The sequence below is a fragment of the Urocitellus parryii genome, chromosome 7, assembly GCF_045843805.1.
Source record: "Urocitellus parryii isolate mUroPar1 chromosome 7, mUroPar1.hap1, whole genome shotgun sequence".
Lineage (NCBI taxonomy): Eukaryota > Metazoa > Chordata > Mammalia > Rodentia > Sciuridae > Urocitellus > Urocitellus parryii.
In genome coordinates, this window is record NC_135537.1 from 164,292,272 (window position 1) to 164,306,300 (window position 14,029).

At 47.6% G+C, this 14,029-nt stretch overlaps 1 protein-coding gene across 4 annotated transcripts in view; it reads left to right on the top strand.

Moving 5' to 3' along the window:
* Atp6v0a1 (ATPase H+ transporting V0 subunit a1) overlaps positions 1-13,737 on the top strand; it is a 57,642-nt gene extending 43,905 nt beyond the window's left edge. For all 4 annotated transcript variants that reach the window (XM_026386696.2, XM_026386697.2, XM_026386698.2 and 1 more), the window contains 3 exons: positions 5,809-5,926; positions 6,291-6,462; positions 13,559-13,737. In XM_026386696.2, coding sequence (XP_026242481.2) covers positions 5,809-5,926; positions 6,291-6,462; positions 13,559-13,652 — 384 coding nt within the window. In that variant the 3' untranslated portion in view covers positions 13,653-13,737. The remainder of the gene's footprint in view (positions 1-5,808; positions 5,927-6,290; positions 6,463-13,558) is intronic.
* The last annotated feature ends 292 nt before the right edge of the window (positions 13,738-14,029 follow it).

The following is a 14,029-nucleotide window of genomic DNA, read 5'->3' on the forward strand; positions in this document are numbered from 1 at the left end:
TTTTAGTTGTAGTTGGACACAATATCTTTATTTTATTTATTTATTTTTATTAGGTGCTGAGGATCGAACCCAGGGCCTTGCACATGCTAGGCAAGCACTCTAGCTCTGAGCCCCAGCCCCTTTATTATTACTTTTTATTTGCCTCTTTTTTTTTTTATAGGTCATTACCTGACCATTCATAGCATAAAGTCTCTGAATTGAACTATTAAATATTAACTATTCATTTTATTTATTAAAACAGAATGTTCTTTTTTGTTTGTTTGTTTTGGGTTTTTTTTCCCCCATTGTTTTGTGTGCTTTTGTTTTTTTGAGACAGAGTTTTGCTATATTTCCAAGTCTGGTCCCGAACTTGGGCTCCTCTTCCCTTGGCAAAATGTTCATTTTTAAAGTATAAATGAGTAGAGGACCTAGATTGAACTTTTCAGTCTGTCTGACTGCTTTCAACCGTGTATATGATTTTTTTTTTTAATTGCAAGCATTGGGGTGCCTTTAAAAATATTTATCTTACTGCTCTCAGTTCCTGCTATTCTCATTTTGCGTGTGTAGACTAATTTATTAGTCCATGTAACGTTCATTGCCAGTCCTCCCCAAGAAGCAGGCAGTAGTATGTGCTCATAACCTATGACCCTGCGTGTGGCGTGCATTCCCACTAAGTGTAAATTTGTGTTTTCAAGCCTACCGAGGACGAAGTGGTAAGACAAAAGCCTTCATGTTTATTTGGGGGCTTCTCTTTTCCCATCCTTGTGATCACTCTGACCCTGCAACACCCTGGGGCCACACACATGACACTGTGCATCCTGCATCTCACTGGCCATTTCTAACCAGTTTGTGAGCCTGTGTTCTGAAAAAGCTCATCTCCATTAACTGCATCTCATGTTGATCACCTCTGTCTTTGTGTCATTGACTTTGCAGATCTAATACCTCTAAGAGTGGCTTTGAAGGAGCTGCAAGCAATGTCTGCACTGGCATTCTTGAAGTGACTTCCCTTGGGGGCTAAGTCCCATTGGGTCTTCATGTTCCTCTCCTGTGATGTCGTTGCTCTCCCACTGGGGGTAGCTGTGCGCCCTGCTCCTCTGAGTGCCTATGAGCATAGCTTACCCTTCCTCCCTGTCTGAGATGCAGCCAGCCACATCCTGCTGCCCTCATCAGCTTGATGCTTCCCCTTAGAATCACTAGACACTTGCTTGGGGTCAGCTCTACCTCCATGTGACCCAGTGGAGAGGGAGACAACTTTTAGGAGGCTTTGCCTCTCGGATGCATCCCAGGAAGAGTAATCTGTCTGGTGAAGAATTTATATATCAGACAAATGTTAAGAGCAACAGAATGAAAAGAAGTTTGGCTAAATATGCAGGCCACATCTAGAGTGGAAGGCCTTCTAGCTCAGCAATACTTCATTTGGCAACACATGTTCTGAATTGGGTGTTTAAAAGGCCTTGCTGCACTGTTTACATCTTTCCCCTACCCTCCCACCCCCGAAAAACAAAACAAAACTTCTTTAAAATGCCTAGACCCTTCCTTTCCTGGCTCTCCTGGTCCTCTCTAAGGGCAGTGGAATGGGAATGGAAAACCTCACTGTCCTGTGTAAAACAGGCAGTGCTTGTCTTCCTGACATTTGGAGAGGCTCCTTTGCTGGCATCAAGGATTTTCTTTGTTCTGTGCAGTCATTGGCTGAGCTGCCTGGCATGATTGGGGAGACTGTGTTCCACGTTAGCAAGGAACCCAACCTTCTCCCGGTATCACCACCTCCCACAGTATTGCATTCTAAATGTTGTCCTCATCGAGTACACAATGCATGGTCTTAGTCAGAATGGGTCAGCCAGCCATCTTTTATCAATGTCCTTGTTTGTAGCCATGTCCTTTGGGTTGGACAGTCAAAGAAGATAGACTCTAATTCAGCCTTCCCAGTCTTTGGCCACCCAACTCAGAGATTTAGTTCACTGTGCTTCCTTAATAGTCATAACATTGTATCTTTATCAGGCACTGATACTCTTCAGCCAAATTTAGGTAACTATATCAGTTACATAATGATACTAAACAAAGAAAATTCCCTTAAAAAGTCCAGCCTGCTTCTAGAATGTCCCCATTTTGCTTGGATGCAAACCCTTGTGTGTTCCATGTAGGACATTGTTCTCTCCCTGGGAGGCACTCATTTTAGTTGCAAATAAGGACCAGGACACTTGATAGTCTCAAAAGTTGTAACTAGGGGCTGGGGTTGTGGCTTAGCGGTAGAGAGCACACCCCACACATTTGAGACCCTGGGTTTGATCCTCAGCACCACATAAAAGTAAATAAGTGAAATAGAGGTATTGTGTCCAATTACAACTAAAAATAAATAAATAAATATATATTTTTTAAAAAGTTGTAACCACTCAGCAAGGGTCAGCAGCCCCCTCCCCACTGGCTTCTCATGAGGTGATTCACCAACTCATCCCCACACTCACCCACCTGTCCAAACACTCACCAACCCATCTAGTCATTCATTCACCTTCTGTGTGTCAAGCCATATGTTTAGTGCTGTAGAGACCAAGGGAAAAAAGCCCATAGTTCTTGCCTTTAAGCATCTCCCAAAGTGGGGAGACAGTCTGGGTGGCGGATGCCATGATGGGCACTGCTCAGGATGCTGTGGGAGCACAGATAAGGCATTGAGAAACACTGGGATGAGGTTGGGAAGAATTCAGAAAAAGATTCCCTCAGGGACTTATTCCTGAGCATAGCCTGGCCAAGCAGGGGTTTCTGGGGGTGGAGATGAGCAGGTGTTCAGCTTGGCTGGAGCAGAGTCAGGAGTTGGAGGACTGGTGGGAGATGAGACTAGAGGTTTGGCAGAAACATGCCATAGTAGTTATTGCCTCCTTGGGGCAACAGGAGCCATCAGAGAGTGGAAAAGCTGGAGCAACACAGGCACATGTGCATTGCTGAACTAGCTCCAGGGTTAGAGTTGTAGGGGTTGTTGGGGGGGGGGCACAGTCTGAAGACAGGGACACCATCTAGTCTGATGTGATTCAGGAAAGAATTGGGCAGCCTGAAGTGAAGTAAGGCATTTATAGGAGGAGTTGGAAATGAAGGGGCCAATATGAGACATTAAGAAAGTAAAAGCTGGGCTGGGGTTGTGGCTCAGCAGTAGACTGCTCACCTAGCATGTACGAGGCCCTGGGTTCGATCCTCAGCACCACATAAAAATAAATAAATAAAATAAGGGTATTGTGTCCAACTATAACTAAAAATAAATAAACAATAACAACAAAAATACCCAAAGTAAAAGCTGCTGAATCTAGGTGCGGTGGTGCACACCTATAATCCCAGCAACTTGGAAAGCTAACGCAGGAGGATCAGAAGTTGAAGGCCAGCCTCAGCAACTTAGATCCTGTCTCAAAAAATAAAAAGGCACCTGTAATCCTAGCAGCTCAGGAGGCTGAGACAGGAGGATCATGAATTCAAAGCCAGCCTCAGCAATGGCGAGGTACTAAGAAACTCAGTGAGACCTTGTCTCTAAATAAAATACAAAATAGGGCTGGGGATGTGGCTCAGTGGTTGAGTGCCCCTGAGTTCAATCCCTGGGACCCAATAAATAAATAAAACTAAAAAGGTTTGGGGATATAGTGCTGTGGTGAAGCACCCCTGGCTTCAAAAGCTAAGGCCCCAGTGCCTTAGTGAATATAGAGGGTGCGAGTAAGATAGACTGCCAGGATTGGACATGGAACGGAAATAGGTCTTTTGGGAGGCAGAGGGGAGCAGCTAATTAATTTTGTTCAGGTTGTTTGAATCAAGGCCTGTGGTGTACCAGAAAGTGCAGCACAGCAACACATAGCACAGCTAATTGAGAATAGGCAACAGGGAGATGGAGATGTTCATTTGGGACTGTTGAGGCCCTGAGTGGCAGTCCCACAGGAAAGACCTAAAGGGCTGAGGTTGGAACTCCAGGGAACCTCAGTGTTTAAGGAAGAACTGTGGTGGAGATTGAATAAAGAATGTTCAGAAAGTTAGAATAATAAAGTTCAAGGGAAAGCAAGTGTCTCAAGAAGGAGGAAGTGACAGAAACATAGTCAAGGACATAGTATTTAACCATAGGGAGGTGAGGTGGCCACCTTCCTCAGAAGAAGGCAGAAGCCAAGATATGGAATGAATGGAGCCAGGGAAAGCTGAGATAAGCCTGCAGATGGGGAGTGCTCCTTGACTCATGGTTCCGTCCAAGTTGACTTCTGTGGGGCCAGTGCTGAGTGACATTGCTTCCAAATGCTGGGCTAGATTTTTCACTTACTTCTCACATCACCTCAGAAACTATGACCAAGCAGGAAGATGGGAGTGAAGGAGAGGAGAAAGTGAGGATAATGCCTGGAAGGGTAGCTTCCCCCTCTCCCTTTCCTTTTTCAATGGGAGAATCCTAAGGGGAATAAAAATGCTAAAAAGGGCAGCTTCTCAAGGAGCCCCTGGGCGTCTTAGAGCTGTGGACTTGACTTCCCCTCAGCACAGACAGCAGTAGTGGGGAAAAGCTGCTCACAGCATTGCTAGGGTTAAGGTACCTCAGGGAAACTAGGGTTACTGTGTTTTCAGGGTAGGTAAGAGATTCAAAGAGCCTCTTTCTTGAGAAAAGTCCAGAAATAAGGCAGGGCATAGTCAGAGGTGAAACAGAGTGAGGTATTCGTGAGAGGTGGCGTGCTGGAACTGGTCCCACTGCACTTTGGCTTTACCAGCCTAGTCCCTAAATACAGTTTAGAAACTGGGGTGAAATACAGACACTGACCTGAGGGCCAGGCAGTGGCTGAGCCACAGGAGTCCTGAGGTCCATGAGGCTCCTAGGCTGGGCTCTAGGGAGGAGACCCAAGAAGGAGAATGTCCTGTGGTCTTTTATGGGCTATTGATTATTCCACCTGGGGCTTCTAGAATATACTACTCAAAAACCTGTATTTCCCCCAGTTGTTCTTGGAGCAGTCCTTAAAGTGGACTCCTCAGAGCCTGTTCTAGCCCACCTCTTTCTTTTAGAAATAATTCTTGATGTTGAAAGGAAAGCTGGAAGAAAGGGAGCATGAGGAAAACAAAAACCCAAGGCAAGCTGTTTGGCCTTAAGCAGCTATCCATGTGGGAATTGGTAAGACTGTCAAACTTTTCCTGGTAATGTTTTCAGAAGTCACAGAAGAAAAAGGTGATTTTGATCCCAAAAGCCTATAAAAGAATAAGTAAAGATGTCATAGAGGCTTAGTCTTCTGCAGGCTTGAGAGTGCTGCCAGATTCCCAGCAGGGCTCCCTGGTGGGCATCAGCAGATGGTGGGAATCAGCTGGGCTCAGTCCACTGACAAGTCCTTATGATCCCAAGCCCAGTCTTCCTCCCAACTGAGTGCCAGACACAGCACATACCTGATTTGAGTTCAAAGCCCAGCAGGGAGAGAAAACAAACATGTTGAGAAGAATCTCGTTAACCAGCCACTTAGGAGGGGAGGCTGAGGCAGGAAGATCACAAGTTCAGTGTCAACCTGAACAACTTAGACCCTGTGTCATAATAAACAGGACTGAAGTCGTAAAGCACCCCTGGTTCACTCTCCAATACTTGCGGGGAAATCAATGCAGTGTAGTATATTGAAGGGGTAGGGTTTCCCAGTTGGGAGTCAAGCCAGGCAGGATTTCTGGAGAAGGCATCTCTGTACTAAGTACCTGAGTACAGCACTGGGTGTTCCCAGCCCCTCCAAAGGTGAGGTGCCAGACTTAAGAAGTGTAGTCCCCTGAACTGGCCTGGGCTCAAAAGTACTAAGAAACAACTCAGTACTCCTGCACTCCCTACTGGCCTGATACCATCTCTCTGATTACCTCCCACAACAGTTTGACTTTGCGGACACCATGGTCCACCAGGCCATCCACACCATTGAGTACTGCCTGGGCTGCATCTCCAACACCGCCTCCTACCTGCGGCTCTGGGCGCTCAGCCTTGCTCATGCACGTGAGTATGTTTCCCTCCCACCCAGAGCCGTGGGTTTTCCTTTCTCTGGGCACACCCTCAATTGCTTGAAGGTTTATCCAGCATGTGAAGGTTCTAGAATTATTCTGGCACCTGAATCCAAGCAGAATGAGTACATGTTCTCCAGACCTTAGGAAATCCAGCAGCAGTTGCTGAGGGGCCTCTTCTCGCTATCCTTTTTCTTTGATTACCACTTATGCTAGTTTAGCTGTGCATGGTGAACCCACCTAACTGTGGGAATCCACAGGGCTAGGAACCCCCCAGGGAAGGATGCCAGAGATAAATACAAGGTCCACAGCCACCTCTTGTTAGACTAAATCAGACTTTGTGTCTCCCCATTTCCTAGAACTCTCCGAGGTGCTTTGGACCATGGTGATCCACATTGGCCTGAGTGTGAAGAGCTTAGCTGGAGGGCTGGCGCTGTTTTTCATCTTTGCCGCTTTTGCCACACTGACCGTGGCCATCCTGCTGATCATGGAGGGCCTCTCAGCCTTCCTTCACGCACTGCGGTTACACTGGTGAGGAGCAGGAGATAGGGGTGGGATCCTCTTTGCCTGCAGGGAGTGCACGGCTCTCCGTCTGCATAAAATCAAGGGTCTGTCTTCTAGGAGGTGGGAGCTATCCCTTTGCTGGCTGTCATGGCATTACCCTAGTGCCTGTGTTGGCACTGAGCTTTGGAAACAGACCACAAAAAAGCCTAGCTTATCTTTTCATGGGTTTCAGGGAGGGTTCCCTGGTAAGTGTCATCAGGTTCCCATCCCCTGCTCTTAGCGTTCTCTAATTCTCTTGAAGCTAGGTGGTGGCACTTAACTATAATCCCAGTGACTTGGGAGGCTGAGGTAGAAGGATCACAAGTTTGAGAGCAGCCTCAGCAATTTATTGTTCTGTTAGTTTGTGGCAATACTGGGGATTGAACCCAAGGCCTCTTGCAGCTAGGCCTGAGCTACACCCCCAGCCTCAGCAATTTAGCAAAACCCTATCTATCTGAATAAAAAGGGCTGGGGATATAGCTCAGTGGTAAAGTGCCCGTGGGTTAAAACCCCAGTACTACCACCTGCTCATCCCCCCCCCCCAAAAAAAAAAAAAAACAAAAAACACATTGCTGGAGTTGGTGTTCTTTTTGAGATTATTTTGTTCTTGTTTTTTTCTCTCATATCTTTAGAGCAGTAAAAGCACTATAGAGTCTTGGTCCAGGAAAGGGCTAGAGCATACTGCATCCCAGGTTTATCCTTTTATCCCCGTGCCAGTGCTGTTTGGGCAGGACAGTAGCTTAACAGCTTCATTGTGCCCGGGGGTTCCTGGCTACATCATACAGCCGGGTATACTAAAGCAGCTGCTTCGGAAAGACAACTTTGGGTTTTCTTGTTTGCTTGCTTGTTCTCTTTAAGGTACTGTGTGACTCTTAATGGCTCTGCCTGGAGAGAGTGAGCTCAGGAGTGGGAAAACTTGGTTGTGACGGGTGACCTCAATGAGAGTTGTCAGATTTAGCAAATAAAAAAATAGGACACTGAGTTAAATTTGAATTTTAAACAGTGAATAATTTTTAGTATGAGTATTTCTCAATGTGCATGGGACATACTAATACTAAACACTGGGCAACCCTTTAGGTCTCTATTTCCTTCTTTTGGGGCGGGGGTTGACAGGGGGTACTAGTATTGAACTCAGGGGTACTCACCCCTGAGCCACATCCCCAGCCCTATTTTGTATTTTATTTAGAGACAGGGTCTCACTGAGTTGCTTAGTTGCTGAGGCTGACTTTGAACTCATGATCCTCTGCCTCAGCCTCCTGAGTTGCTGGGATTACAGGCGCCACCACACTGGGCTCCATTTCCTTCTTTATGTTATGATTCTCCCTCCTTTTTGGAGTCTCAAAATCCAGAGTTTCTGGAAGCCCTGGATCCTGTCCCCAGAGGAACAGAGGAACACTCACCCCTCATGGAGGGGTCATAAACTCACTGAACCTGCCTCAGTGATGTCTTGGTGGTCTTAAGGCCAGAAGAGGATTTTGAATGTCTGTCATGTTCTCCAGACCTGAGGAAATCTAGCAGCACTTGCTGAGAGGCAAGCTCTTCTCGCTCTCCTTTTTCTTTGCCTTTTCTCCTGACTGGATTACAGCCCAACCTCCTCACAGTTGGTTATGCTCAGTTATGGGGGAAGCAGCAAAGCTTTGGCTGGGACTACTCTTCCCTCAAAAGCTGCTCTGAGAGACTGCCGCCATGTCAGTAGATGCTTTCTCTGGCTTGGCCCTTCCCCTCCTGGCTGCCTCCTCCCTACCCAGTGCCTTGTTTACTTGGAGCCTGGAGGTTAGGAGTCTGCCTGTTTCAGACCGCTGGCTTGGCTCCCTGTTCTCAGCTTATCAGTGAACCTCCCCACCACACTTCCTCAGCCACTCCCGGTGAGGGAGCGTCTGCGTAACCAGCCTGTGATGACTCATTTTTTCTTGTCTGCCCTCTTGGCCTCCTTTCTTTCTTGTTCATGTCTCTATCTCCTGAGCCCTGAGCTGAGGGAACAGTGACTACCCCACCTTGATTCCAGCCCACATGAAGGCTCATTACCTCCTCCCTAGGCAGGGTGAGGAGCCATCAAGGCGCTGGAACAGAGCCGTTGAAAAGATGGCCAAGGCAGGCAGGCTGGGTCATGAGGAAGGCTGCCTACACTTGGGCCTCATCTCCGGAGTGATGCCATGCTTCATTGCTAGGAGAATTACTTCTTGCAAGGTGTGATGGCACATGCCTATAATCCAAGTGACTCTGGAGGTAGAGGCAGGGGGATTACAAGTTTGAGGTCAGCTTGGGCAAGTTAGTAAGACCCTGTCTCAAAATAAAAATTAAAAAGGACTTGGGTTTTAGCTCAGTAGTAGAGAACCCCTGGGTTCAGTCACCAGTATCCAAAAAAGAATTACTTCTTCCTCAGGCTCACAAGGCCTTTGAGTGAAAGTGTCTTCCCATGTTCTCCAGAAGGAGTCTGAGGAGGAGGTGGGTGAGTGACAGGAGAACAGGCTTCCGAGTCAGGCTGACTTGAGTTTGGATCTGCACTGAGCAGAGCACCACCTCTCTGAACCTGCCTTTCTCTCACATGGAGAGAGAGGACAATATCCATGTGATAAGGTTACTGGGAGCAAACAGGAAATAACGCACACACCAAGTGTCCCTCGCAGTGCTCTGGCATATCCTTTAAACAGGTGTTCAGGTACAGATTGTGGCTATCCTGCTGAATAGTGGGATGCCTGGGAGAGAGGGCATCTGGCTAGGGCTTTTGGCCTCTTTGGAAAGGAGAGATCCCCAAAGGAAGCATGTGATACCATCTGAATGCTCTTCAGATACAGTTTGCAAGGAATACGCCTGCTGCATGTCATAGTTTTATTTCTGTTTACTAGTTAATATTGGCAGAAGAGAAAAAAACAGTGAAAAACTCCTTTCTGAACTTTCAGAATCCCTTCTTTGGAGGGGTGTCACCAATGGCACTTTTGGGGCCACTCCCAAAAAGTGAATAGAATTGGTGCTTGTGCGCCCTCTCCTGGCTGAATGTGCATGTGCGCCAAGGGTTCTTGGGTCTTAACAGTTGTCCAGAGCAGCAGGAGGAGCTCAGAGTTGTGGTCACTGCTCAGAAGTAGGAACAGCTGGTCCCGTGGAAGATGGCCACAGGGATATCCCTGCTGGTTGTCCAGGATCCAACATAGGCATCCTCATGCTTCTTATTTCATCCGTGGTGTTTCCCGATTCCAAGGCCACTCCATTGCACAAAGTTCTCAAGTCTCTTGAGTGAGAACGAGAGGAAAAAATATTTGACTTGATAACATATACAGCAATAGTCTAAAATCATGACTTGTTATAAGAAGGTGGGTGACATATTTTAAAACATAACAGGTTAAGTACTAATCTGCCAAGTCTGTCTGTCTTCTGAGTTGTATCTCTCTTTTCCTCCTGCCTACCATGCATTGTATGCTTGGTTTTCTTGCCCACCATAGTTAGATATTTCTTCCTCAGAGAAGGAATAAGGCAGGGATCTGATTGTAGTTACAGCTGATGTTTTTGTAGAAAGACTATTGCCCGTGGCCTCCCTTCCAAGGAACCTGATTCCTTCTTTTTTTTTTTTTTTAATATTTATTTATTTATTTTAAATCTTTGGTGGACACAACATCTTTGTTGGTATGTGGTGCTGAGGATCAAACCCGGGCTGCACGCATGCCAGGCGAGCGCGCTACTGCTTGAGCCACATCCCCAGGCCCTGATTCCTTCTTATCTAGCAGATTCTACATGTATCTGAATGTTCACACTTGTGCAATCACAAATTTGTTGATGGTTAATTGGGCATAAATAGGAAGCACTTTGTCATAAGGAATGCAGTGTTGCCACAGTCTGACAACATGGAGTGTTTGAGATAAGGCAGCCCCAGGAGAAATAAAAACCCCTGGAATGTGGCTCTACGCTGACATCATTGACTCACATCATTGACTGACATTTGGACCATCAGATAGGACATCAGAACTGCTCAGAGAGAGAAGAAAGAGCCAGAAAAGCAGTTCAATCCAGACTGAGTTTCCAAAACTGCCTCAGTCACACCTCTCCAGAAAAGGAAGGGGTCCCAGAACCCCTTCCTTCTTCACCCAGTCAAGAAAAATGGTTTTCTGTCCATGGTAGGAGTGATCTCTTTTGGTCTCCCATTTAGTCTCTATGGGTCACTGGGTGTCCTTTGCCACCTGTGGGACCTGGAAGCCATGATAGAGAAACCTGTCATCCTTCACAAGGTTCTCCTCATAGCGGTTTGGATTCTAGAGGTGCATTTTAGTGGCTTGGGCATGGCAGAGCCAGGGAGACTCCCTGAGGAGAGCAGTGCAGTGACCCATAAAGAAAAAGAGCTTTCAGAGTGTCCAGGAGGCCGTCCTTGTCCCAGCACAGAGGACTTTTATGTCTATACTTTTTCAGGAAGTGCATGTTTCCTTGGTTCAGGGGAGGAGGGTGGGGAGACTGACAGGGAAATTGCTTTCCAGTTTTGTGCTGGGAGCTTGGGGTAAGGAGCACTGACTGGGGAGACAGGTTAAGTCAGATGAACCTAGGTAGGCATAAGATGTTGAGCTGAGAATGTAGTTCAGTGGTTGACTGCTTGGCTAGCATGTGTGGGGCCTTGTGTTTGATCCACAGCAATGTGGAAAAAACAAAAGATGTCTGTGGTTGTGGCCACCCTAAGTCTCCAGCCTCAAGTACTAGCTGGTGGGAGGGACAGTATCAGGTGGTGTGAAAGGGATCTTCTGTCTGCCCACACAGCAGAATTTATTGTCTCATCCCAGATATGTGTCCCCTTTTAGACCCCAGTGGGCCCACATGGTAAGCAGAAGGGAACCAAGAGAAGGGTGGTACCCCCATGGCCATCTGAACGCATAGCACCTCCTCCATTTGCCTTGTTTAGAAATTAGGATTGTGTGATTAGCCAGCCAGGGGGTCAAAATTCTGACTGCCTCACTAGAATTCAGGGGCAGTATACTCCACCAATGTGGTCTTGAGCTGGACCCTGTAGTGTGGCTTGTTCACTGTCTGGCTATCAATTGTAGAATGAAGAGAGTATATATAAATCTGTTGCTAAGTCAGTGACTCTGGAGACTGAGGCAGGAGGATGGCAAGTTTGAGACCAGACTGTCTCAAAATAAATTTTTTTCTTTTTTGGGGGATACCGGGGATTGAACTCTGGGGCTCTACCACTGAGCCACATCCCCAGCCCTATTTTGTATTTTATTTAGAGACAGAGTCTCACTGAGTTGCTTAGCACCTAGCTTTTGCTGAGGCTGGCTTTGAACTCGTATTCCTCCTGCCTCAGCCTCCCTAGCTGCTGAAATTATAGATGTGCACCACTGCGCCCGGCTCAAAATAAATTAAAAAGTGCAGGGGATGTAGTTCAGAGGTGAGGAACCCCTGGGTTCCATTCCCAGCAACACACACACACACACACACATACACACACACACACACACACACACACAAAGCATTTAGACCCAACAGAAGAGAAGCAGAAGCTACCCCTGTTCCCCACCATGTGGCTGCAGAGGCAGCCTCAGTAGCTGGAACCTGAAGGAGGAATTTTTAGGGCATTGAACCCCAGGTCCTGGTTTGGAACTGCTCTTGGAGCAACCCTGTGACTGACTTCACTTTGAAGGACCATTCCATTCCCTCCTGGATCCTATTTCCCAGGAGGAGTGGGCTATCTCAAATGGGAAGTGTCCAGGGCCAGGGAGGCTTTGGGACCTTGGCCCAGCTCCTGCGGAATGTGGGAGTGGAGGGACAAAGCAGTACTGTCACTCCCACACAGAAAATCCTGCTTTACTCTTCTCCCAGGGGGTGGAGTTGACAGCTGCCACTTGGTGTCCTCAGCCAGTAACCCAAGCCAAAGGACCTCTGGGAACCCCCAGTGTCACTGGCCATTTCCCACTCCCTGTTTAATTCTTGCCGCCTTTTAGCTGAGGCCAGAGGATAAGCTAGGGAACTTTTGAAGTCTTAAAGTTTCCTGAAGCCTTTGCCCTGTACCCTCCCGTCACCTGTCTCCTCACAGTCCCCACGCCTGCCTGTTCTTGCAGGGTTGTGGTGCCCCAAGAGTCACAAAGTACCAAGTGGAAACTGTGCCTCAGGGCAGCTCTCCTTGGCTTTTTTATCATCTGAATCATGCATTTTTCTGCCCATATTTGGTGGTGCTTTGGCTGCTGGGCAGCCCTCCAGGGCGAGTGGGGGAGGAAGCGATCCAGGCAGCCCTGCTCCCACTTCTTCCTGCCCCTCTGAGTTAGAAAGGGCCCCAAGGAGAGCTGCAGGAATGGTTGCCTCACTGCCTGGGAAGGGAGTTAAGACCCTGTCTTTCCTTTTGGTCCCCAGAGAAGAATTTTTTCTCAGATGTTTTTGTGGTTGGAGAATATTTTTGCCATTGCTTTGAGAAGACTTCCCCTCCTAACTTCCCCTCTTTCCTGGGAATTTCCGCCCTCAAACTGAAAGCCTTCAGCATTCACTCGCAAGCCCCCCTTCTCTTTCCTCCTCTGAAGAAAAGGAACAAACAAGAACAGTGGTGTTGGCCCAGGGACCCTTGAAGGGGCTTCCCTTAGAGGTGGTTTATGTAAGCCCTTTCCAGGAAGGCCCATGGGGGACCCTTCTTCATGAACTTCATTGCTGTTAGAGACTCAAGCCAACTTGATGCTTTTTGCATGTGGCTCTCTACAAAGAGTTCTGCATAAACACCCTCTGGAAAACGCAAGAACAGGAACTGAGGAACTCCCTGTCCACTCATCCTATATTGAGTTCTTGTTGAGGGCAGATCTGGGCTTTAAAAGTGGTTTCCGCACTATGGGAAGTGGACTGAGAACAGAGTTTTCACAAGTGCACCCACGAATGTGAGGCCTGGAGGAAGGTAGGCACAGCACATCTTTTTGGGTCTACTGGGAAGTCCCAAAAAGCTTCAAGAGGTTTCTATGGGCCAGGCATTATGACGTATCCCTGTTATCCCAGTTACTGGGGAGGCTGAGGTAAAAGGACTGCTTGAGCCCAGGAGCTGGAGGCCAACCTGGGCACTATAGCAAGATATTTTCTCAAAAACAAACAGAAGTTTCTGTGGAATGACATCTGTTCTTTTCCCTCTTTCCAGGATCGAGTTCCAGAATAAATTCTACAGTGGGACCGGTTTCAAGTTCCTACCCTTCTCCTTTGAACACATTCGGGAAGGGAAGTTTGATGAGTAAGCCCCTGGTGGGGCCATGCACCCAGGTCCTCTCCCCGCCTCCTTCCACACTGATTAGCTGTGTTCCTTTTGACTGTTGGTTGTGATTCCTGGACACCAGGGCATTTGTGTCACCCACACCCCCTTCTCCAGCCAAATCATTAGGAGCTGGCTTCCCCGGCTCTGTCACCATCCAGCTTTGTGTGTTGGGAATGAATTTTTTAGAGAAGTTGGACTCTGGCTGGCACTTATACCAACTGGGCACCAGCATTTACCTCCCAGCCTCCATCCAGCCAGAGATGGCTCTCCTCACCCCCTGGTGGTGAATTGATTTGTGCAGGAATGCCATGCTCTGAGCCCTGGGCTTCCTGATGGAAGGAAGGAGCAGCCATGCCACTG